A 26,450-nucleotide genomic window follows, 5' to 3' on the forward strand; every position below is an offset into this window, starting at 1 on the left:
GTCTCTGTACACAGAGAGCTGTTACCCTTCCCTTTATAGTTATGACAGTGGGGCTGGGATCCGGAGCGTCCGTTTGCCTCTTTGGTTTTTTGGTAGCCTTGTCTCAGCTCCTTGATTTTCACGCGGCACTGCGTTGCATCCCGGCTGTATCCTCTCTCTGCCATGGCTTTAGAGATCTTCTCATAGATCTTTGCATTCCGTCTTTTGGAGCGCAGCTCGGAAAGCACGGACTCATCGCCCCACACAGCGATGAGATCCAAGACTTCCCGATCAGTCCATGCTGGGGCCCTCTTTCTATTCTGGGATTGCACGGTCACCTCTGCTGGAGAGCTCTGCATGGTTGCCAGTGCTGCTGAGCTCGCCACGATGTCCAAACAGGAAATGCGATTCAAACTGCCCAGACAGGAAAAGGAATTCAAATTTTCCTGGGGCTTTTCCTGTGTGGCTGGTCAGAGCATCCGAGCTCGGACTGCTGTCCAGAGCGTCAACAGAGTGGTGCACTGTGGGATAGCTCCCGGAGCTATTAGCGTCGATTTCCATCCACACCTAGCCTAATTCGATATGGCCATTTCGAATTTAGCGCTACTCCTCTCGTTGGGGAGGAGTACGGAAGTCGAATTTAAGAGAGCTCTATGTCGAACTAAATAGCTTTGTGGTGTGGATGGGTGCAGGGTTAATTCGATGTAACGGCGCTAAATTCGACATAAACGCCTAGTGTAGACCAGGCCTTAGTGTAGCTCCGGTGATCTGATCTATTCAGAATACACTGAAGGTGTTAAACTAGCATCCCATAAACAATGCATTTACATGTAGAGTTCTATTTTTGTTCATCTCATCATATTACATATCAAGCTTTGTGATAAAGCTGAAGATGGACAAGAATCTTCAGGTGTTAGTTTCAGAATGATAGCAGACTATTCGGCTGTTTATTATATATCTAGATCCAAGATAAAACCAGTGAGATGTTATCAGATTGAATATTCAAAGTTCCAGTGACAATTTATGGTCTGGGTTGAACTACTTTCATTTAAGATCATATTTTGACATAATGGGCCTGATACTCATTTACACTAAGGGTATGTCTACACTTAACCCTGCTGTAGCAATTCTGTGTAGCCATTCCCTACAGTGATGGGAGAAGTTAATTGATCTCCACAAGAGGCAGTAGCTATGGGCTGGTCCACACTAAGCCCCCAGTTCGAACTAAGATACGCAACTTCAGCTACGTGAATAACGTAGCTGAAATCGAAGTATCTTAGTTCGAAATTAAAGGTACTTACCGCGGGTCCACACGTGGCAGGCAGGCTCCCCCGTCGACTCTGCCTACTCCTCTCGCGGAGCAGGATTACCGGCGTCGACAGCGAGCACTTCCGGGATCGATTTATCGCGTCTAGACAAGACGCGATAAATCGATCCCAGAAGATTGCTTGCTTGCCGCTGAACCAGCGGGTAAGTATAGACGTACCCTATGTCAACAGAAGAATTCTTCTGTCGATTTAAGCACTGTCTATACCAGGGGTTAGATCTGCTTAACTGTGTTGCTCAAGGGTGTGGATTTTTCACACCCCTGAGAGATACAGCTGGATCAGCTTCACTTTTTAGTTTTGAGCTGGCCTAAGGCCTCTTTACATAGCCCGGAAAGTGTAACGGGACCTCAAAGTGGGAGTAAATTACATTTATACCCACATGAAGGCCCCTTTACACTTTCAAACTGGCGTAAAGGAGCCTTAGTATAAATGAGAATCAGGCCCAATGATATTTACCTCTCAGCAATTGGTTTGCACTAATATTTTACCTGATAAAATGTTGATGATTTTTCTTTTATGCCCTGAAAATAAACCAGCAAGTGACCCAGAAGTCCAGTTATAGTTCTAAATAAGTGTTCCGTAGACCTGAAAACACTGCAGAACATTGAAGTGTATATAACATAAAAAATACAAAAACAAAAAATAATTTTAGAATGCTTTCAACTAAACCAAACCTTTTGAGGTTTGCATTTTCTTTATAATTCTGTCCCTTTTGTCTGAGAGGAGGTTTAAATGCATAATTATACCACCATATTTATTACAGCATAGCTAAGTATATGTATAATCTGATAATTGTCTATTTTAAGTCTTAAAATGCCACAAAGCTAAAGTGTGTGTGTGTAATCAGATTGAAACTTGTGATAGATGTTTCTAGCATGTCTCCCTTTTATTTCAGCTATTAAAAAAGCAACGTCCCACCCCTCCCCTAAAAGCCACATAAATGTCACATAGCTTTGTTATTAATTTCAGTTATTTTTCTTTGAGACAAGGTGAAATAAGCAGCATTTTAGGCCAAATTAATCTAAATTAGTGCCTCTTCATTATAATGTAACCTGGATAATAACATTTCAGAAGTGGCTGTAGCTTTCCAAAAGCAGACAATAACTACATTTTGAATCCATATAGTACAGGATTTACCTACCTATGAAGTTCCTCACACATTTCTCTCTCAGTTCCCCAATTACCCCCTATGTTCCATTCAAATTGCATGACTGTTTGAGATCTTTGTTTCCTTAGTTCTCCCATTCTTGTGTCCTTCTTCCAAGCCAGATAAGTCGTCTTTTGCACTGAATGTCAGCTGTCTCATTCCCTTCTCTGTTCATAGATACTCTTTGATTTCATTACTATTGATTGAGTAATGAAATTGCAACATTACTTCTCTTCAGACCTGCAATAGAGGGCATAGAAGGTCCCAAACCTTACCATAACCAATGTCTTATCTTGTAGACTTCAGTGATGAAAAATCACAAAAGTTTCCTCAGTAATAAATCTGATTTTAGTTTTAATAGGACATGCAGATTAATTAAAATGAAATAATTTTATGACCATCAAAGCCATATGCAGCAGGCCCTAAGTCTCCATTAAAAAGATATATCAAGTGTGCTTCTCATACTTAAGCCTCTGAAAAGTGAAAATTAATCTGTATGTACATTTGGGTTTCATTGGTTTTTGATTTTATTTTTAAGTAATGCTTGATGGTAAGGTCAGGATTTTATGAAAGAATGTCATAAGTGATTATACCTCTTCCTCTTGTTGCTCCAGCTCATAGCAACAGAAATTGCCCCATATGGACCCCAAGTCAGCAAAGCTCTTATACATGTGCTTAACTGCTTTGCTGAATCATGGTTTTGAGTCAGCACAAATGGGCCCAATCCAGTGGAAAACTGTTGGATTTTAATCCAAGACTTGTAAAGTTAGGATGATTCTGGGTTTGTCTACATGGGGACACTCATGAAAAATTAATCCAAATTAGCTAAAGATGTGAATTAAAACTGGATTAGTTAAACTGCATTCCGTTTTATTTAATCCACTTTGGAAGTGAATTAAGATAAACTGAATTAAAACCACTTTAATTCAGAATGAGAGTGTCCACACAGGGGTTTAATGCAGTTTAACTAAACCAGTTTCAGTTCACACCTTTAGTTAATTTGGATTAATTTTCTTGAGTGTTTCCATGTAGACAAGCCCACGTGACAGGCTATCCTACTCAATGGACAGATCACCCTGCCAAATATGTCCGGAGTTGCAAGGAATGCAGATGGAGAGCTCATGCAAAGACAACTCACATCTCTTATGCTGTGCTACTTCAGATTCTTGGCAACTTTTAACTCCCAATCCATTAGACTGAGAGCAGGTCTACACTAGAAGTGCTACATCGGTGCAGCTGTACCGATGCAGCTGTGCCACTGTAGCGTGTCTGGTGAAGATGCTGTATGCCAATAGGAGAGCGCACTCCCATTGGCATAATTACTCCACTTCCGTGAGAGGTGGAACCTCTGGTGACATAGCGCTGGTGTGGACAGCTCTTAGGTCACTGTAACTTGCATCGCTCAGGAGGGTGTCATTTTCACACCCCTGGCAAAGTAAGTTAGATCAACTTAAGCAGTAGTGTAGACCTGCCCTGAGTTGAGAGAGTTAATCCAGGCTTTACAATGCCTTTTCTGCCTGCCATAGGTAGCAAACTCATGGGATTGGCATCTGATCGGCTAGGCTCATTTTGTGGATTTTGTTGCTTGGCATGGACTGGTGAAAAGATCTCTTGCTCCCTGGTACTGTAAGAAGGGAGAGTTTCAGGTCAATAAATGGTGTAAAGTGCTAACAGGGACAAAGTTGTCATATAGTGATCAGCATCGCACATTTATATATCATGGTTCCTTCAAGCTTCTTGGATGGATGGATGTCAATTTTGGGAGCAGGAAGAGACCACTGCATATATTTTAAATGACAGCAATACTCCTGGGAAGGAGGGGAAATAATCCAAAATACAATGTCTGGATAGGTAAGCCTGGCCTCAGGTTCATTTGGGTTTGAAAGGATCTGTACTGGAACTATCCCTCAGCCCACTGCAATGTGGAAATACTGATTTATTTATAGTGCTGTATTTAGTGTATTTAATAGTGTCATTTACAGAGTTCCATAAGTGTTCTTTACAGATATAAATAGGACAAGGGGCCAAAGTTAGCCTTGGTGTAAGGGGTACACACCCACTGAAGACAGTGGAGTTGCACTCACTTAAGAAGGGTTGAATTTGATCCAAGAAGCTTGCAGTCTAATACAGAGGTAACATTAGACTAGGATGCAAAGATGATCCCATATGAAGGGATATTCAGTAATATATTCAGTAATAGCTGGTCTACACTAGGCTTTTATGTCGACTTTAGCGCCGTTATATCGAATTAACCCTGCACCCGTCCACACCAGGAAGCCATTTAGTTCGACAGAAAGCTCTCTTTAAATCGATTTCTGTAATCCTCCCCAACGAGAGGAGTAGCGCTAAATTCGACATGGCCATATCGAATTAGGCTAGGTGTGGATGGAAATCGACGGTAATAGCTCCGGGAGCTATCCCACAGTGCACCACTCTGTTGACGCTCTGGACAGCAGTCCGAGCTCGGATGCTCTGACCAGCCACACCCCCGGGAAAATTTGAATTCATTTTCATTTTCCTGTCTGGGCAGTTTGAATCTCAGTTCCTCTTTGGACATCGAGGGGAGCTCAGCAGCAGTGGCAACTATGCAGAGCTCTCCAGCAGAGATGGCCGTGCAATCTAATAGAAAGAGGGCCCCAGCATGGACTGATCGGGAAGTCTTGGATCTCATCGCAGTGTGGGGCGATGAGTCCGTGCTTTCAGAGCTGCGCTCCAAAAGAAGGAATGCTAAGATCTACGAGAAGATCTCCAAAGCCATAGCAGAGAGAGGCTACAGCCGGGATGCAACGCAGTGCCGCGTGAAAATCAAGGAGCTGAGACAAGGCTACCAAAAAACCAAAGAGGCTAACGGACGCTCCGGATCCCAGCCCCACACATCCCGTTTCTACGAGGCACTGCATTCCATCCTGGGAGCGGCCGCCACCACTACCCCACCCCTGACCGTGGACTCCGAGGATGGGATCATGTCGGACATGACAGCGGACGGGGAAGATGAAGAAGGAGATGAGGAGGACGAGGCAGTCGACAGCGCTGGCACCGCTGATTTCCCCGACAGCCAGGAGCTCTTCATCACCCTTACCGAGATCCCCTACCAACCGTCCCCATCCCTTACCCCGGACACAGAATCAGGGGACGGATCAAGCAGTAAGTGCTGTAAACATGTAAACATTTATTTAAAACAGAACGGTAATATTTATACTATTAACAATGTATATTTATAAAAGTGCTGTAAACTAGTAAAAAAATAATCAGGTACAAAACAGGAATATTTACAAAGGTAACAAATGGGTTTTGCATGATTTCTCTGTCTTAGGCTCTTCTCAATTTAGTCCCAAGTATTTTAAAAAAATTTCACAATGTCCGTTACTACATGATTCCCAGGCCCAAGACGCTCCACTCCAAAGTCTCAGTGCACCTACGCGAAAATCCGGTCAATGTGGCCGGGGATCGACGAGAAATCCTCGTAGGAGAACTCCTCGTAGGTCTCGTGGAGGTAGAGCTCAAGCCTGTTGATCAGGTTCCGGGGTAGGGCGATCTTAGTGGGCCCTCCGTGGTAGCAGACATGTCCCCTCCATGCCACAATCAGGTACTCGGGGATCATGGCCCGACATAGCATGGCGGCATACGGCCCCGGTTTTTGCATGCTTTCCCGCAGCATGCGTTCTCTCTGGGTGTCCGGGATCCTCAGGAGGGTGATGTCGCTCATGACGCCCTGCTTTGAATTAGGGAGGGGACTGTTAGTATTGGGACTTTTACAGCCACGCGGTGGAGGGAGAGGGGCAGCATACAGGGATCTTTCCCTGGGACAGCCGCGAGGGGGTGGGACAGGGGCAGAGTTGATGCTGTCCTGATTGCTGGCAGCAGAGACTGGCATTGCTTTCAATGTGAAAGGAGGCCAGTGCTACTGCTGGAGTTTTAAGCAGCCACAAGTCTGCGGCTTACCATTATTGCCCGCTCCAGAAGTTCAGGTCTCCAGCCACAGTTCTCTGAACAGTCCAAGACCTCCGCAAGTCCACAGGCACTGAAGGCGACGGCCGAAAATTCGACCTTGTCCTGAGTGCGCATGTGAGAGGTTCAGTGCATGGTCTTGTTCACAGAGAAAGACTAGGTTCTTTGTATACAATTTCATTTATCTGTCTCAGGAATTCACTCCCTTTTTAAAATTCACACAGACACATCTGCGACTGTCTCCCAACCCAGCCTGTCAGCACACTCCCAGAGGCTAGCGCAGATTAGGCGGAGGAAGAAGAAGACGCGTGAAGACATGTTCACAGAACTAATGGGCTGCTCCCGAGCCCAGGCAGCCCAGCAGACACAGTGGAGGGAGAACTTGTCACAAATGCACCGAGCAGTCATGGAACGGGAGGAGAGGTGGCGTCAGGAGGACCAACAGGCTACTGAAAAGCTGCTTGGACTAATGAGGGAGCAAACGGACACGCTCCGGCGCCTTGTGGATGTTCTGCAAGACCGGAGGCAGGAGGACAGAGCCCCGCTGCAGTCTATCTGTAACCGCCCTCACCCGCCACCAAGTCCCACACCACCCTCACCCAAAGTCCAAAGAAGGAGGGGCGGCAAGGGCCGTTAAAACTTTCAATCAACCCCTGCAGACTGCTCTAGCAGTAGAAGGCTGACATTCCCCAAAATTTCATAAGTCCTTTCCTACCCACCTCACACAAGCCCCCGTCCAAGTTTCACCCCCCACGTTTCATGTCTGGTTCGCAATAAAATGTTTGTTTCTGTTCATTACTGTTTCAGTCAGGTTCTTTTGAGGGAGAGTCTGTCTGGAGGGGGGGAAGGGGCTTGGTAATTGGGCAGGACAGTGACCTTTAGCAGGGTACAGAGGCGGTGTCAGGTCCAGCATCAGGACACATACACAGTGCAGTCACTGGTTACCCTGGTCAGTCTGGGAGGTGGTTTTCATGTTCGGGGGAGGGGGGTTGCTCTGTGACTTTGTGGCGGGGGAGGGCAGTTACAGATCTTATGCAGCGGTCCTTATCCTGGCTCACAGATCCACGCAGCAGGGGATCTGTAACCCTACCCCCCCTGCCAGAAAGTCACATAGCCGACACATACACACAGTCCCCCCCAGGAGTGCTGGCAGGCTCCATTGAAATAACCAGTCCACCAGTGCGGAGCCTGTCATTCCGGGAGTTTAGAAGTATCATTTGCATCAGAACACTAAACCCGCCCCCCGCCACAGTCTGCGTCCCCGGTTTAAAATATTCCCGCGAAAACAGCAATACAGACAACGGTGTTCATTAAAAAATCGAAATGATTTTATTTTTTGGGAAGGGGAAGGGGGTGAAGGTTGTATGTAACTGGAGAGGATAGTCAAAATGGACTGGGTAAAGAAACGGGGGCAGGTTCAGCTTTTCTGTCCACAAACTGAAAAGTCACTGGTTGCCCTGCTCACTCAGGAACCTAGCTTTCAAAGCCTCCCGGATGCACAGGGCGTCCCGCTGGGATCTTCTAATGGCCCGGCTGTCTGGCTGGACGTAATCAGCAGCCAGGCTATTTGCCTCTAGCTCCCACCCCGCCATAAAGGTCTCCCCCTTGCTCTCACACAGATTGTGGAGCACACAGCAAGCTGCAATAACGATGGGGATATTGGTTTCACTGAGATCACAGCGAGTGAGTAAGCTTCTCCATCTCCCTTTGAGACGGCCAAAAGCACACTCCACCACCATTCTGCACTTGCTGAGACGGTAGTTGAACAGTTCTTTTTCTGTGTCCAGGGCGCCAGTATAGGGCTTCATGAGCCAGGGCATTAGCGGGTAGGCTGGGTCCCCGAGGATGACTGTAGGCATCTCCACATCCCCAAGAGTTATTTTGTGGTCTGGGAAGTAAATACCTTCCTGCAGCCGTCTAAACAGACCAGAGTTCCTGAACACGCGAGCGTCATGAACCTTGCCCGGCCATCCGACGTAGATGTTTGTAAACCGTCCCCGATGGTCCACCAGTGCTTGCAGCACCATTGAAAAGTAGCCCTTTCTATTGATGTACTGGCTGGCCTGGTGGTCCGGTCCCAGGATAGGGATGTGAGTCCCATCGATAGCCCCACCGCAGTTTGGGAATCCCATCGTGGCAAAGCCATCTATGATGACCTGCGCATTTCCCAGGGTCACTACCTTTGAGAGCAGTACCTTCACAATTGCGTTGGCTACTTGCATCACAACAACCCCCACGGTAGATTTGCCCACACCAAAGTGGTTCGCGACTGACCGGTAGCTGTCCGGCGTTGCAAGCTTCCAGAGGGCTATGGCCACTCGCTTCTGGACAGTGAGGGCTGCTCGCATGCGGGTGTCCTTGCGCTTCAGGGCAGGGGACAGCAACTCACAAAGTTCGAGGAAAGTCCCCTTCCGCATGCGAAAGTTTCGCAGCCACTGGGATTCATCCCAGACCTGAAGCACTATACGGTCCCACCAGTCCGTGCTTGTTTCCCGGGCCCAGAATCGCCGTTCAACAAAATCCACATGCCCCATTGCCACCGTGATGTCCTGGGCGCTGGGGCTCGTGGTTTCTGACAGCTCTGTGCCACTCTCCGACTTCAGGCTCTCACGGCGGTGCCGTAGCCTCCTCGCCCGATTTCTCTGCATCTGCCTCAGGGAAAGGTGTATGATAAGCTGCGAGGTGTTGAGAACGGCCACAAGTGCAGCGATGGTCGCAGCGTGATCCATGATCGCAGTGCTGTGGCGTCCGCGCTGTCACTGACCAGAAAAGTGCGCGAACTGATTTCCCGCCGGCGCTTTCATGGAGGGAGGGAGGGCGTTAGTGACGGACGGATGACGACAAATTTTTTTTACCCAGAAGGCATTGGCGGCTCGACCCAGAATTCCGATGGGCAGCGGGGACTGCGGGAACTGTGGGATAGCTGCCCACAGTGCACCGCTTCCAATATCGACGCTCGCCCCGTTAGTGTGGACTCACAAAGTCGAATTACTGTCCTTAGTGTGTCCTTAGTGTGGACACACACGTTCGACTTTGCAATATCGATTCCACATATTCGATTTAAGTAAAATCGAATTACCCTCGTAGTGTAGACATACCCTAAGCAAGCTTTCCTTCCGCTATACCCCCTCTTCAGTGTAGGGAAAACCTGTGAAACAAGTGGTCAGTATACATGACATGCCTGGTTTTAATATGTAATGTGAAAACATCTGGTCACAGCTGGGAAGATAGTTACTGTTCTTATTGTGGTGCTGTTTTGATCTTGGCTTTTTTGTAATGCATTTGCAGCACTGCACTCTATTTACTAGTCATAGTTTACAGAAAGATCATGAGTCACTAATTGCACCAATTAAGAGTCTTTAAATGCTGTTTCTTTGTCCTTATTTTCTCCTCTAGATGAAGAGGCAGGAAGTTGGAAACACCCAGCAATCGCTTGGTGACTTCTGACTTTTAAGCATTCATAAGATTTAATTAATCAGTTAAAATAACAAGTTAATTTGATTGAAAATTATTTTATAAAACAAAACCAGCCTCCCTCACTCACCACTTCTTTATTTTGGAACAATGATAAATTCTGAAAGGGAAACTTTTTCATAAACTTTATTTAAAATCATAGTTACAATACTTTAATAGTGACATTTTCAGGGATTTAAAAGAAAAATCTACATACAGATATAAAATAACTTCTATCCTCTTCTACTGTGTAGGTACCATCATGTTGAAAATATCAGTGGGTCATAATTGTACCACTCAGTAATCTAACAATGTGCTAGGTCAGTTGTAAAGGTGTCAGGTGCAAAATATTTAGTGGCTTATTTAAGAGAGACTGTTGCAGGTTTACCTTGTTTGGCAATGAATATTGTTTGTTTATTAACAACAAATCATAACTGTGGATGTAGCTCAGAATACTGGGGAAAATTAAACACTGCAGCATTCTTGCCTATTTCCCCAACCCAAGTTTTTAATTTCTTCTAGTGTTTCATTCCACCTCCAAATGCTTGGGCTTGTGTTGCCTTAGTGCGCTAGGTTGAGAAAAGGTGAAACAGAGTTAGCAGTTTGTACAAAAGGCACCAGAAGCAGAAGAACAGTGACAAACTGTTCATTTGTTAGAAACCACAGCTTGAATGGTATAACATGTCAGAACTGGATGTTCAGTCAAAAAGTGGAAGGCCTTGATATTAAAATACAAATAGACAAACACAAACCTTAAAATTGCCTTTTGTATCATTAAATCTGCTGGTGTGCTCAACTAGTAGTTATCAGCATTGTTGCTATGTCTCGTGTAATATCTTTATTGCTTGGGTTCAAAGTTTCAGACAGTGAGTCGTGAAATGGCATGCCTTGGGGAAACATGCAAACAACATTTTTTTCCCTTGCTGTTGGACCTAACCAAGGGTGTGGTGAGCCAACAGCAAGTCTGTACCAGGAAATAGCAGGCTAGCTCTCCTGGCAGCTCAGGCTACCAGCCTCATCATTTGCCTCCCTAAGCCTCTGTTGTCTGGTTCTGGGGAGTAACAGGGAGGAGCCTGCATTGTAATTCATCTAATTACCCCTTATGGGGAAAGCTGGAGAGCAAGAGGAAGCAGCAGGCAGGTTCCAGAAGGACAGGAAGATAGAAAACAATGTCTGGTACCAGTCTGCACCTGCAACGAAATAGAAATTTGGTGGCAAAAGTGTTGAAACCTGTGGTGTCTTAGAAAAATGCCAAATTCTGCAACCACAGAATAGCAGAGTCCATGGGGCCCTTGTTGAGGTGAAGGAGCAATTCATATCTCAGAGTTATTGTTTCAGGTTCTCTTCAGACTCAAGCAGGCATCATTATATTGTCTATGCTCACAAAATACATGGGCTGCAGCCTATAATGAATTTCTGATCTTCCAAGCATTGCTGCTCTCTTCTTTTTGTTTTTAAATTTAGGGCAGAGAGGGGAAGGAAGAAGCTTTTAGTTTTGGAATATAAATTCGGGTTGTTTTTCAGTTTCTTTCATAATAAAGCCATTTTGTTTTCTGTGGTGTAGCTTCACAGTCAAATATCTGGGTCTGTTCCCAGTGCTAGGTTGGGGGGGGGGAATAGAGCGCTGTGCACCCCATCTATTTTCAAAGTCTGACACATTTAAAAAAAAATTCACATTTAAAAAAAATTAAAAACATACCTTAAAAATGTGTAAATTAACTGCATTCATGACCTATTTATTTTCAAACAAATGCTTTGAATTCTGAAAAGTCATTGCAATTAAATTTTTATTTAGGACACTATCCAGTTTCCACTGAAGATAATAGGGAGTCCCTTTATCTGATGTTGGTTTGCCAGAATGAAAACTGCTCACTGGATGTATATATTGGCCTGCTACATGCCAATTAGCTTAGCCTAGAGAGCATATCAAATGGGTCGATGAGAATTTTGCCCCAGTATCCGAGGATAAATTGACCTATTATGTGTGTCAGCCTATCAAAAACCAGGTTATCTGTATTTTTTTTTTTTAAAGCTTATGGTCTTTTTCATGTGTAAATAAGGATCAGTCATGCAGCTATCTGATTGGCACACTTTTCCACAAGTCATCTAAATAAATGTTGTCTTTAAAAATTTCCTTTTATTATTATTTGTAGAAATGATATAGTGTATAAATAACAGACACCACTATATTCTGGCATCATGAAAATAATTCAGTTATTGTTCTTGCACTCATGAGTGATTGCTCTTCTCATATGACAAATGAATTAACAAATTACTACATGGCAAATGAATTAACAGATAATCAACTAATTTGCTTCTGATACCAGATTTTCAAACAGTTGGTGTCACAAATGAAGTATGTGCTGTAAGATGTCCACCAGCAGGAAACTCAGAAATGTCGGCTTCAATCCAAAACTTTATCTCAAAAATAAATTGTAGATTGTATAGATTGAAAAAAGATTTTCATCCTAGGAACTTCCAGAATTCTAGGGTGAGCAAAATGGATGATCCTTCTTTTGAAACACACCTCCTCCTCCCCCCCTCCACCCCCTCTTCCATCTCTGCCATGTCAAAATGGTTTGGAGAGGCTCGGACTGTGGCAAATGATTGTAAAGACAAAATTAGGGAGTCCACATTTATAACTTTCTACTGACTTCCATATAAAATGTGTTGAGTTTATAAGTAAAATTTGTTTTCTAATTGCAAGCCCTACAAACTCAACCAGGAATCTCTATTCTCTCGGACTCTCTTGTTCTCCAGTAATAGAGATTCTGTAATTGGAACTTAGTTAGCATTCTGTTGCAGCTATGAGCCAAAACATAATCTTGATCATTTTCCCATAGGGGTGTGTGGGGAGGGGAGGGGTGCACACAGAAGTATAGAGTAGTAATTTATTTTAGTCAGTGAAGCATTTGGAATATAAACACGTTTATTGGTTTAGATGGTGCTACTTCTAGATAGACAAGGTGGGCGAGGTGTAATATCTTTTATTGGATCAACTTCTGTTGGTGAGAGAGACCAGCTTTTGAGCTTACACAGAGCACTTCTTCAGGCCAAGCTTGAAAGCTTGTTGGTCTAATAAAAGATAGTACCTCACCCACCTTGTCTCTCTCTAATATCATGGGACCAACATGGCTACAACAACACTGCATACCACTTCTAGATGTCACATTTCTGACCAGAACTTCAGTGTAACAACCTCTTTCTATAAAGGACTAATCCAGAAAACAGACTTTTATCTCCTAACTAAGAAAGTCAGTGACAAGAAATCTGATGAACTTCTGAGTGATGTTATTAGTAATGACAGAATCTGGAAGGACCAACCACACTGATAAGGGTGTTTGAGTGAGCTCGGCTTGGGTGTCCCTCATCAACCAGTTGTTGCTAAAAGGAATGAAGTTATAGCCATAATCTACAGTGTATTAAGAGCAGTAATACTGAAACAAGTTGTACCCTGCAGTCAGTTAAGAATAGTTGATATAGTGCAAAATAAAATGTATAGTTGTTTTTAAACTGTGCACAGTTTGCCATGCTAGAGGAAGGCATGTAAGTCACTTTTTATTTATTTCATAACTGAGTGCCATGTGACCTTCCCCTTCTAAATATTTATTCACAATTGTCTAATCTCATGAATTTTGTTCAGAAGATCAAAAATGTTTAAAACTTCAAATATGGGCATAGATTGCTTTAGTGGAAGGGTTGGGGAAGAAGAAAGAGACAGTTAACATACCAAGATGTTTTAGAGATCTCCTCCTGGCCTGTACACCTAGCACATGATAAATTTTTAGTTTTCTTTAAGATCAGTAGATTCTTTGGATGAATCTTATTGGGCTACTCATTCTTGGAATGTGCTTTTTATTTCAAGGCAAGGCTACACTTGCAAATGTAGAGCGCTTTGAGTTAAACCAGGCTTCGGAGAACGCAATAGGGAAAGCACTGCAGTCTGTCCACACTGACAGCTGTAAGCGCACTGGCGTGGCCACATTTGCGGCACTTACAGCGGCATTGGGAGCGGTGCATTATGGGCAGCTATCCCTCAGAGCACCTCTTCCCATTCTGGCACTGTGGCTTGTGAGAAGGGGGGGCATTCTGGGTCCTGTCCCAATGCCCGTGATGCATCGGTTCGCATCCCAACAATCCCCGTGTTTCCATCCATATTTGGTGCCATGTTTCAACGTTTTTTGTACTGCGCGCTCTGTCTTCCCTTTCGGTCTGCAGGAATGGAGCCCGAACTGCTGAGGAATATGCTGACGAGTCTTGCCAGCACGTCACGTTTGGCAATCGAGTTACTCCTTAAGATCCAAACACAGTGAGGACTCTGACGATGATATCAACTCGAGTAACGCATATGACATGAGATTGCTTGTGGCATTCACGGACATGCTCACCACCCTGGAACGCTGCTTTTGGGCTCGGGAAACAAGCACTGAGTGGTGGGATCACATCGTCATGCAAGTCTGGGATGACGAGCAATGGCTGCAGAACTTTTGGATGAGAAAAGCCACTTTCATGGGACTGTGTGATGAGCTCGCCCCCACCCTGTGGCGCAAGGACACGAGATTGAGAGCTGCCCTGACAATGAAGAAGCAGGTGGCTATTGCAATCTGGAAGCTGGCAACTCCAGACAGCTACCGATCGGTTGCTAACCAGTTTGAAGTGGGAAAGTCAACCGTTGGAATCGTGTTGATGCAAGTTTGCAAGGCCATTAATTGCATCTTGCTCACAAGAACCGTGACTCTGGGTAATGTGCATGACATTGTGGCTGGCTTTGCACAAATGGGTTTCCCTAACTGCGGAGGGGCGATAGATGGGATGCATATTCCAATTCTGGCACCAGCCCACCTAGCCTCCGAGTATGTTAATCGGAAGGGGTATTTCTCTATGGTTCTCCAGGCGCTTGTGGATCACCGTGGGCATTTCATTGACATTATCTCAGGCTGACCCGGAAAGGTGCATGACTCATGTATCTTTCGGAACACTGGCCTGTTCAGGAAGCTGTAAGCCGGAACTTTTTTCCCAGACCAGAAGATCACAGTAGGGAAAGTCGAAATGTCCATTGTGATCTTTGGAGACCCTGCTTACCCTTTAATGCCGTGGCTCATGAAACCCTACACAGGGAACCTTGACAGCAGCAAGGAGTGGTTCAACAACAGGCTGAGCCAGTGCAGAATGACTGTGGAGTGCCCTTTTGGCCATTTAAAGGGCCACTGGCGCTCTCTGTATGGGAAGCTGGACCTGGCCGATGACAACATCCCCGCAGTTATATCCGCGTGCTGTACCCGCCATAACATTTGTGAAGGGAAGGGTGAAAGATTCACTCAGGCATGGAACTCGGAGGTTCAACACCTGGAAGCTGAATTCGAACAGCCAGAGACCGGGGCTATTAGAGGGGCCCAGCATGGGGCTGCAAGGATTAGGGATGCCTTGAGGGAGCAATTTGAGGTTGAAAGCCACCAGTAATGTTTGGTGCCCTGCACGGGAGTGAAGTGCAGTGGTTCCAATGTTAGTAGGAATCTGTGTTTGCTACGCTGACTTACCTTGGCCCAGGAAAGCAACAGGCCCTGCATCTTTTACTTTATGCAATAATAATGTTTTCAAAGCCAAAAAATCCATTTATTTTGAAAAGAAACACAACTGCTTGGGAAACAGAAAGGGCAAGGGGGTGGGGTGGGGACTGGTACAATCACAGATTTGCATATGTCCTGTTATCATACTCAACCTTCCTGTCTGGTGCTGTGCAATGAGTGCTGCACTTCAGGATGGCTGTAATGCATGGTAATGGGGGTTGAGTGCAGTGGGTAAAGGTCGTAGTTTTCAGGGCTGGGTGGTGAAGCTACAAGTGTTGGAGGCAGCTGGTGGCGATAACCTGGATGGTGGGGAAAGTGGGTTGGAGGTGACATGCGGGCACAAGGGAAAGAGTTTTGGGACACGGGCTGCGGGGGCCGGGGGGGGGACGGGACATGGTAGTGCTCCGCCTGCATGGCTACGAGTGCCTGGATCGAGTCTGCTTGGTGCTCCATGATGCTTATCAGCCGATCCGTGCTTTGCTGCTGGAGCTCCGCGCTTTTGTAGCGGCACTCCTCATTCTGCTGGTGGATCCTCCTTTCACTCTTCCTCCACTCCTGCACTTTTAGATTCTCGTTAAGGGACTACTGCATTACTTTATGCAGCATGTCTTCTTTGCTTCTATGTGGCCTCTTCCTAATTCTTTGCAGTCTTTCGGCTGGTGATAACATGGACGGCTGAGATCTCAAGGTTGCATCTGTAAAGGCAAAATGCAACACTTAACAGAGGCAGCATTGTTCACACCAGACAGAGCAATGATTCCCCCGTACTTAAGGGCAAGCACAGTCTACACAATAGCATAATTTGCCTGTCCCAAAGCAAGCACACACAACCCACGGGAGCCCCCAAATGGTGGCTAAGCACAGGGTCAAGGAGGACTGATTGTTTCACAGCTGTACTGTCCTCTGGGTTTCTGTGCCTTGGGGAGAGCCAACAGCTGCAGGGGGCCCCTATACTGAACACTGTCCCCACATTTTCCACAGGAGTTCGTCCTGGAAGATATCTTGCTGCTGAGGGTGACCTGGGAAGCAAGGGAGGGTCTTCTACTACAATGCGGCTTCTGCCCTGGCCCATATGCAGCTTGCCTGTGTGCAGCAATGGTCCCCCTCACCCCTCACAGCACAGTGGCGCGGACATGTTAGCCTGACTGGGACAAGGACCACAGTGGCTCTCCCAAGAAACCTGCGCAAGCGCATTGCCCAAGTTCTGGATGAGACCTTTGAAGAGATCACTGAAGCCGATTACCGTGATGTGAGAGAGCACATCAACGCCCTATTCCGCATCTAGGCATACAGCCCTAACCCTCCTCGCCCCAAGAGCCCACACCGAATAACTTCCTTCCCAAAATAAAAGTTGCTTACCAGGAACCTCCTCTGGTGTTTGTCCTTCCCCAAGCACCGGCTGCCGTGACTGGCCACCTTCCTCCTGGCTTGAGAACAGCTCCTGGCTGCATGCATCTAGGGATTCCAGGGTGTCTTCCTCCTCCTCAGTACTCTCACTCCCGCTTTCCTCCTCCTCCTCCTGCCTTGTTGAACTGGGCTCTGAAGTGTTCATTGTGGTCCTCGGAGTGGAGGTGGGGTCGCCCCCAAGTATCACGTCCAGCTCTTTGTAGAAACAGCAGGTCATGGGGGCACCACCGGAGCGGCAGTTTGCCTTGCAGGCTTTGCGGTAGGCATTCCACAGCTCCTTCACTTTAGCTCTGCACTGCAGTGCGTCCCAGTCATGGCCCCTTTCCATCATGTCCCTTGATATCTGCCCGAAGGTACCGTAATTCCTACGGCTGGAGCGTAGCTGAAACTGGACAGCTTCCTCCCCCCAAACACTGATAAGGTTCAGCACCTCGCCATTGCTCCATACTGGGGATCACCTGGTGCATGGAGGCATGGTCACCTGGAAAGATGCGCTGAGAGCACTCCAAGCCTGGCTGAGCAAACAGGAAGGGGATTTTCAAAATTCCCAGAGAATTTAAAGGGCGGGTCTGATGGTTGGTCACCTGAGGGCAGGGCAGTAGAGTTCAAAGTGATGACCAGAGTGGCTAGAACAAGCATTGTGGGACACTTCCGGAGGCCAATCAGGGCGCATTAACAGACCAGGGTGTCCACATTGGCGCCGTGGCGCTCCAGCGGGGGCACATCAAATGTTATTCCACTTGCCAAGGTGGATTACCAGGAGCGCTCTAGCCGCGGAGTCCGGGCGCTCTATGTGCCTTGCCAGTGCGGACGCGTCATGAGTTAAGGTGCCCAGGGCTGCTTTAATACGCTCTAACTCACAAGTGTAGCCATGCCCTCAGTAAGTTGTAACTGGTTACAGCGGAATGAGCACTTATTGCATATTGAGTGATCTTGTCTCCAGATCAAAATAAGCAATGTGGTTTCAGTAAAATGTCATAGTTCAGAATAGCCATACAAATTTGTACTGAGATTGATTACCTACCTATATAAGTGCCATAGGTATGCAAGGCATTTTACGACAAGGCCTGCATAAGATCCTGTGGTAATATAATTTATACAGATAACACATCATTAGTATATGAGTGGGTGGCTAAGGTAAGTAGAATGGAACTGATGCGGAAGTTCTTGGGAGACCATTTTTGTTTTAGTGCATGTAAACCCTGATTTGCAATTACTTGAGTCATGTTAGGTTCTTGGTTCATTTGTTTTATAATCCCATCCTATTCAGGAGCAGGAGTGGCAATGGGGAGTGCCAGAGTGCAGACAAGCAATAAATTGGCAGGGATGTTGTATTTATACAGTGAGCACATTTGGATGTAACTGGTTGTCACAGATCCTAGCAAGCAATTCCTCCTGGCCACCCACTAGAGCCACTGTGAGAGGAATCCAAAGCCTCTGTGCTAGGGCTCTCCTGGGGTGTATTAAGCTTCTGGAGCCTCAGCAGGCTGCAGCATTGGCTCCTCCCTGAGCTTTTCTATCACATTTCCTGGGTACTGACCCTCAGTCTGCTATCGCTCCTCAGCCCACCTGTCCTAGGCCCCTAGGACTAGTGCTGGCCTGTGAGAGACCCCAGTTACTCACACACACTTCTCTCCCAGAGCTCCACCCCAAAGGTGTGAAACTTCTGATTATAATTTAACTCTCTTAGGGGCACACAGCAGTTGTCAAGCAGTCAACACACACAAACTATGCACAGAGTCTAACAACTTTATGTTCTTTTATGGTTAAAGTACAGGAGAGTACAGATTATACAAACCACAGACACTAAATGCATGTCCCCACCTCAGTTTCCTCACCATTCCAGGGCATTCTTTGGGGTTGGATCGTTGTCCCTTGGGGCCATCTGGGTGCAGGAAAGCAGGTAGGGGCCCCCTTTCCTAATGAGGCTGTTCCATGTTGGGTGACCTCTTCTTCCTGGAGCTCCTTACTCAGCTTCTGACCCCTTCTTTCTCTTGCCTCGTGCTTTCTCTTCTTGTCTGGCTCCCCTATTCTTGTGTGTTTCTTTATTTAAACCCCTCTTGGTTACCTGATCTCTTTTGTTCCACTGCTTCTACCACCCCCACTATCTTTGGCGGTGTTAAGCTAAAACTGGATTTCTAAAGTTTCAGCTACTTTATATCATGACCTTTTGTGAGTTTCAGTACTATTGTTAACCTTAAGTATTTCCCACTTTCCCTGTCTTGTATGTATCTGCTACAGGCCCTGTCAGCAATAGTGGATCCACATACATATAGGCACTCATAATACAGCTTCACAATATCAATCTGAATTCATAAATTGTACAGATATAGCCCTGATTCATCACACTTGTTTGAAAATATTTAAACTAGAAACACATTCATTTATTTTTTTTTTAGCAGAGATTTCAAACGTACCATGAGGTGCTTTGAAATATATTCTTCAGAATTCTGCTCTCAGATCAGGCTCTGATCCCCTGAGTGCATCTCTAATTCTGTATTCTGTCTCATTAGGAACTCTACATGTGTCGGGAGAGTGGAATATAGGCATTCATATCCATCCTGAAGTATGAGAGCAGAACTTCACCTTAAACTCTATACTCTAATCAGTGATTCTCAAACTTTATTCATTTACATCCTACCTTAAATTTTTGTGTGTGAAGTCAACATCAAGCTCATGTACCACAGTTGGAACCCCTGCTCCAAGAGATTAACATGCTATAACTCCCCATTTTCGTCACTTCTTTAGACATAAGCAGGGCAAGGTGTTGAATGTAGACTAAATGTCTAGTAAGGGCTTGGCTACACTTGCAAGTTAGAGCACATTAAAGCAGCCCCAGGCGCCCTAACTCCCGACCCGTCCACACTGGCAAGGCACTTAGAGTGCCTGGACTCTGCAGCTGGAGCACTCCTGGTAATCCACCTCCATGAGAAGCATAATGCTTGTTGCGCCTCAGCTGAAACGCCCCAGCGTCAGTGTGAACGAGGTATTGCATTACTGCGCTTTGATCGGCCTCCAGAACCGTCCCATAATCCCCTTAAGTCAAGTGGCCACTCTTGTCATTGTTTTGGAATCGGCTGTAGGAATGTGAATATGCCCTTTCAAAGCTCCATTTGTGACAGCCAGCATGCTTATCTGCTCCGGGACAAAGCAAGCCACTAGTGTAGAATGTTGCTTGCTGTGAGTGTGTGAGAGAGAGGCGGGGGGAAGAGGGGTCTGAACTTACAAGACAGCATGCTGACACACTCTCAGCACCCCAAAAACCCACTCTCTCTTCCTCCCACATACACACAACACACTCCCGGTCATACTCCACCCCACCCCCCGCATTTGAAAAGCACGTTGCAGCCACTTGAACGCTGGGATAGCTACCACAATGCACTGCTCTTTGTGGCGTTGCAAGAGCTGCTAATGTGGCCACGCCAGTGTGCTTCCAGCTGAGAGTGTAAACACTCGGCAGCGTTTTCCCTACTGCGGTCTCCGAAGGCTGGTTTAACTCCCAGCGCTCTACATCTGCAAGTGTAGCCATGCCCTAAGTAAGATCACAACTTGAATCCAGTTCATCCCTGTGTCAAACATGTATTTATATAGGCTGTATTTAACCCTTGGATAATTTCATAGGTAGGACTACATTTAAGAGTGTGTTTTATTTGTCTCAATGTGTCTTATCATTGCTTCCTAACCACTGTCTTATAGACAGTCATTTTAGTATAAAATGGAACTAGCAATACTTTCCTACCCAGCGTGGATGTGTTGAAGTTCAATTGGGGGTCAGTTTTAGTAAGCGAGGAAAAGTGTTTCTTTCCCAAACTCTACCAATGTGAGATGCCTGTCACAGTTGATTGTGCAGATCTTAATATTACAAAGCACCTTTCTTTCATTCATTCTTTGATCAATAATATTTTCTTCATTATTTTTCTCTCAACAGAAAATTTTTAAAACTGGAGATTCTAACAAGGATGGGCAGCTGGACTTCAAAGAATTTATGCAGTACCTTAAAGACCATGAGAAAAAAATGAAACTAGCGTTTAAGAGTCTGGACAAAAACAATGATGGTATGTCTTTATTTTCACCTGACCTGGGGTTCAAAAACCTGTTTGAAAGAAAAATGTGTGATACCAATTACTGAACTAGATTTCAGAATAATTCAGTACAAGATGGTTATTTCCCCAAAACATTCAAGGACCTAAATATATTGTTTGTAATGTAAATATTGTATGTAATAAATGGAGGTAAATTTTTTTTGTTGGAGTGTAAAGTTTGCTGAGATGGAACTTGTATCCTCTCCAATTAATTTCCATTGGAGTAGGAGCAGGCTCGTAATTTTGATTGAGTATCCACATCATAGTCAAATAACTAATTATATAAGGATTATATTCTCCTCCAGTTAACAGCCTTCAAGATGGCAGACTAAGGAATTTTGCCCTGTAGCTAGAGGAGCTGTGAGGAAGTCACTAGTTGGAAAAATATATTTTTCCCTCTTTGATAGAGGGAGACTGACTCACTAGGTGTTTGTGATACACTTATGTATTACAAAGACTGAGCAGATATTATCCAATTATATCATTTAGGACTTCAGTGTAAAAGTGTATTAAATGGTCTGTGCTGCTTTGTTTGTACTAAATGATAGTTTAAAGACTTCCCAAATCTTTAAGTAGAACAAAGATCATTGTCATGTGAGTTTACATACCAAGATCTGAAGAAGCTTTTAACTTGCACATATTTTCTTTTAATGTTTTAAGGAAAAATTGAAGCGTCAGAGATTGTCCAGTCTCTCAAGATATTGGGTATAAATATTTCAGAACAACAGGCGGAAAAGATTCTAAAAAGGTCAGAAACTATTCTTATTTCTAGTCAGTGTTTGTGACTTTGTGTATTCTTCAAATGATTGTTCATAAACATGTTTACATAATTCCAAATCAGATGTAAAAGGATAATTTTTAATCAAAGATAACTATTGATTAGCAAAGTACAACACTGTCTAATTTTTATTTTCATATTAATTTAAGACTGAATTGGAGTCATGCTAATATTTAGGTATCACACCTATCTGCATAACCAACAGTAGTTGGCCTCCAGTTTAACAATAAAAACATGCTCTATTTTCCTTTTTTTTTTTTAGAGGACTAAAGAGCCAGGCATACCCTTCCAAATGTGATAGTAGAATAGGAATTCTACTATACTAAGTATTTGAGTTCATAAAATTGAAAGATTCATAAATCGAACATCTCAAATTTACAGTAGGTATGGTGCATAAGTTGTAGTATGGTGTACTGCATTGTTTTATTGTCCTTCAAACCACTGCAGAGTGTGATTTCCAATGCATTGAAGACATTGGAAATGTGAAGGGATGTCAACTTGTTCTTCATTAACGTGATTTTTGTTATGTCCGCTTACCCTTCCCTCATACCCCAGTTGGGAAAAACGGTTCGTTTTACTGAACAGTTATAAGATTGGTATCCACTGCTGTATGTGGATTTTCACACTCGTGTGAGGACTGGTTTGCATGGGTTCACAGGACTTTAAGCCTGAAAAAGTTTGCATGTAGAGTAACCAGATATTTTATTTATTTTTACTATTTTCTAGACACAATTTAATATTTTGCATACTTTTGTTTTGTTTTATTTCAGCATTGATGCTGATGGGACAATGTCAGTGGACTGGAATGAATGGCGGGATCACTTTTTATTTAACCCAGCTACAGACATTGAGGAAATAATCCGTTATTGGAAACATTCTACTGTAAGTTCAGCTTGTATTTTAAAGGAGATCTATTTTAAGTAGATATATTTGTGTGTGTGAGATTATCCTGTATCTTTGACTCCTCACCTGGATTCTGCTTCCAAATCCATCTCTGCCAGAACTAATTTTAGAACTTCAAACCTTCTGAGAAGCTTTAGATAGCTGGTATAGTTTGTGTTTTTTCCTCCCCAGATGTGGTGGTCTTATCCCATCTTCCTGCCCCAAGTATCCTTGTGTGAGTATGAGTATTTAGTCCTGGATCAGTGAAAAGTCTAAGGTCCGGTATCTTGCCAACCATTAGGACTAGAAATAAGTACTTTGTCCCTTTGGAGAGGCCTCACAAAACAATGTCACGTAATAGTAAATCCTTTTTCTAGTTACTATGTGAATTTTATAACGGACTGTTGCTTTCGTGTGATCATACAAGTTGGAGAAGTATTTTAGCTGTTTCAGAATATTGGTATTGTGTCAGCAGTTTCATTTAACCAGCAATTTTATCATAAAGTTCACAAAATTGCTAATTTCATGTAGACTTTAGGTGTGTGTTTGCACACATACATGTGCATGCTCTCTGTAGAATTTTAAGTAAGAAGAATAGAATACGTAATGGCAGGAAGTAATGCACTACATTTGTCTCAGCCTAGGTAAGTTCAATTCCTCAGGAGTGGAGATCTTATTATATTAATAATTCTTTCATATGCAAGCAATGTGAAGTTATAGGTAACCCTCCAGTAAAATATTGCATGTGCACAAATAAATAATTTGACAGAATGACCCTGATCATTTATGGGAAAGTTAAGACCACATGGCTAAAAACTGTAATTTCTTTAAATATAATGAGATCATTTGAATCCTTAAGGATCTGTCAGCCTTTTCATGATGAAAACTTGCTTATAGGTGTTTACAGTTTTGGTTGATTTGCAGTACACAGCCCCAACCTGAGGATAATTTTATAGTTAAAAGTTGGAGGAGAATATTCTTTGACCTTTATTAAGCTATGAAACTGTAAGAAGAAAACTAATCTTCATAGTTTTCTATTTTAAAACCAGGCTAAACGTATATACCTGCCCTGGTTGATTTCACAATGGGAGTATCACATGGTTAATAACATCCAGCTATCCTCTTAAATGCCTCGCCAAAAGAAAACATGAGGCAAATATATGAAATTGGATAGTTCTGGGTCTATACTATTTAGTGAAAAATGCCCAAGAATTTTTCTGTTTCTTAAATGATGAAAATTACAAGTTCTTTTTCTGGTTATTATGGAACCTCCTCATCTAATCCTAAGTATTCAGTTTAGAAGTGTTCCATGAGATCTACAATTGTTGCAGTTGGCCTACTGCGAGAACTTGGTCATCAGCTGAATTCCAGTTACCACAGCAACACAGGTGGTGCCCTACGTAGCCAAAATGTTTGAAATCTTGTTTCAGTTTCTCACGGTAACAGCCTTTTGAAAGCTATTTTTATTTTAAAATTGAAGGCTCTTAGTTCTGATTGGACTCTGGTGAGCAGGAATCTAAATTAGCATAGGAGTGTTGTGGGCTGGCTATTGTAATAACTTTTATACAGTAAAATCCCAAAAGGTGACTTTAGCTTTCTTTCTTTTTTTTAGGCTTAGTTGTAAGGTGATATTAGTGTCCAGTGCATATAAGGCCAAATTCTGGCAGGTGCTATTAATATAGGCACAAACTAGAACACCCAATCAACATTTTCAAAAGTGACTGGTGATTTTGGGGGCCTCCATTTTGGATGTGCAACTGGAAACCCCTTAAATGGACCAGATTTTCATGGCTAGTCTAGACTTCAAAGTTAGTTTGGCTTAACTACATTGCTCAGGGTTGTGAAAAATTTCATGCCCTGTACGATTTAATTAAGCTAACCCAAGCCCTGGTGTAGACATCGCTAGTTCAACAGAATTCTTCGGTTGTTGAGGTGGATTTTCTACAGCGATGGAAGAACCCTTTCTGTTGTTGTAGTAAGTGTGTCTATGTTACAGTGGCACAGCTGTAGCTGTGCTGCTATAGCGTTTCTAATATAGGCATACTCTGAGTGTTGAGCACCCACCCTTTGGGAATCAGGCCCTTTTAAGATGTCTCTAATTAGGCACCCAAAATCACTCATCACTTTCAAAAATTTATGTCTCAACGTGCTAGGCACTATACAAATGCAGAGAGAGAGCTCCTGCCCAGAAGAGCTTGCAGTCTAAATAAACAAGACGAAATGCTACAGAGTGTACTATCTCCATTTTACAGATGGGGGGGGGGGGGGGGACTTGAGGCATTAAGAGTGGTAGCATCTAAAATTAAATTCAGCAACAGTATAAATATAATTCACTTTATTAAAGGGAAAAAATTAATCCTCCCACTCCCCAGCTACTTTGGCAGTAATTGCTTTCTCTTATTGGAAAGATTTTTCGCTCTCTCTTTTTAACGGCAAATGTAACTCATATGTGAAACTGGATTTGTAGTATTAAATGGTGCAGTCCCTCTAATTTATTATTATTACATATTATATGATGAAAATGAAGGTATATATTTAAGTTATTTATAAAAATCCATAGCCTTCTGTCATGGGAAACCTTACCCCGTCACCTTTGATAATGTTCACTGTTGTTCAAGTTGAACAGTAAATATTTTAAAGTAAACACACATCTGGCAGGGAGATTTCAGACTTTCACAACTGAATGATAGTCACTAATGTCTCTTCAAAACATTCAGTAAAATTGTTGGTTGGAACAAGAAAGATCATAATGGATTAGTGAAATGAATCATATAATTAGGTGCTATATTAATTTATCAATAGAAAGCTATTTTTAAATGTGTGTCTGTAAAATACATGAATAAATTACCTTGAATGATTAATCTCTTGACAGCATCTTTAAGAGATTATCAAACTAATCCTTAAAGGCTGCCTGGATGAAAGGTTAGTAGCTGGTAAGCATTTTGGACACTGTCTGGAAATCTTTACTGAGGTTGACAAAATGTCTTCATTACAGCTATGCTCAAGAAAGGAGTTTGTCATAATTTTTAATGATGATGGTGCTGTCTTTGAAATGGTGGGTTTTGGGTGGTGGTATTCTAAATATATTTAAAGGGAACAAGGGTCACTTTTGATTTTTGTTGTATAGAATTGCTCTTACTGTAATTTCATTCCATTGTTATACAATTCAAGTATGTACATTACAGATTATTGATAGCTATTTTTATGTCTTTAATGTAACTTTTTTATACATTGTCATTTGGTATGGTATCTATTTGTAGTCAAGCCAGTGTCAGAACTATCAGTAAAATCACTAAATAGGAAATATAGTTATTGCCCCTTTCTGCTTTGTATTATGACAGGTGTTGGATATAGGAGATAGCTTGACTATCCCAGACGAATTCACAGAGGAAGAGAAAAAGTCTGGGCAGTGGTGGAGACAGCTGTTATCAGGAGGAGTGGCTGGTGCCGTCTCTCGAACAGGTACAGCACCATTAGATCGCCTTAAAGTCATGATGCAGGTGAGTTGCAATATCTAAGCAATTTTTTTAATTCTGGTAAATCACTTTTCCCCTTTAGCATAATCTGGGCCATGTTGTGGCAGTTTTTTAGAGGAGTTCCAGCTGGCTGGGAGTTTTTGTAAATTAATAGCAGAATATAGCCTCTTACTTCTAGAGAGGCTCTCGTGCTTTTAAAACTGTTTCATAATTTGTATTGATTTAGGTCCTAATCCTGCAAAGATTGACTACATCTAACTATTCTTGTGGGCATAATGGTTTGCAAGATTAGGCCGTGATTTGTAGATGTCTTTTGCACCCTGATGGTTGCATGTTTGTTTTATGCATTTTGTTGCTTTTTTTTTTTTTTTTTTTTTTTTTTTTTTTTTTTTTTTTTTTTTTT

The 26,450-nt window shown here is 43.6% G+C and overlaps 1 protein-coding gene across 1 annotated transcript in view; it reads left to right on the plus strand.

Moving 5' to 3' along the window:
• LOC113407442 (calcium-binding mitochondrial carrier protein SCaMC-1-like) overlaps positions 1-26,450 on the plus strand; it is a 50,877-nt gene that overhangs the window by 11,280 nt on the left and 13,147 nt on the right. The window contains exons 2-5 of the mRNA XM_026655970.1: positions 20,758-20,884; positions 21,572-21,659; positions 22,460-22,571; positions 25,913-26,071. Coding sequence (XP_026511755.1) covers positions 20,758-20,884; positions 21,572-21,659; positions 22,460-22,571; positions 25,913-26,071 — 486 coding nt within the window. The remainder of the gene's footprint in view (positions 1-20,757; positions 20,885-21,571; positions 21,660-22,459; positions 22,572-25,912; positions 26,072-26,450) is intronic.

Source organism: Terrapene carolina, unplaced genomic scaffold (assembly GCF_002925995.2).
Source record: "Terrapene carolina triunguis isolate 2854851 unplaced genomic scaffold, T_m_triunguis-2.0 Scaffold211, whole genome shotgun sequence".
NCBI lineage: Eukaryota > Metazoa > Chordata > Testudines > Emydidae > Terrapene > Terrapene triunguis.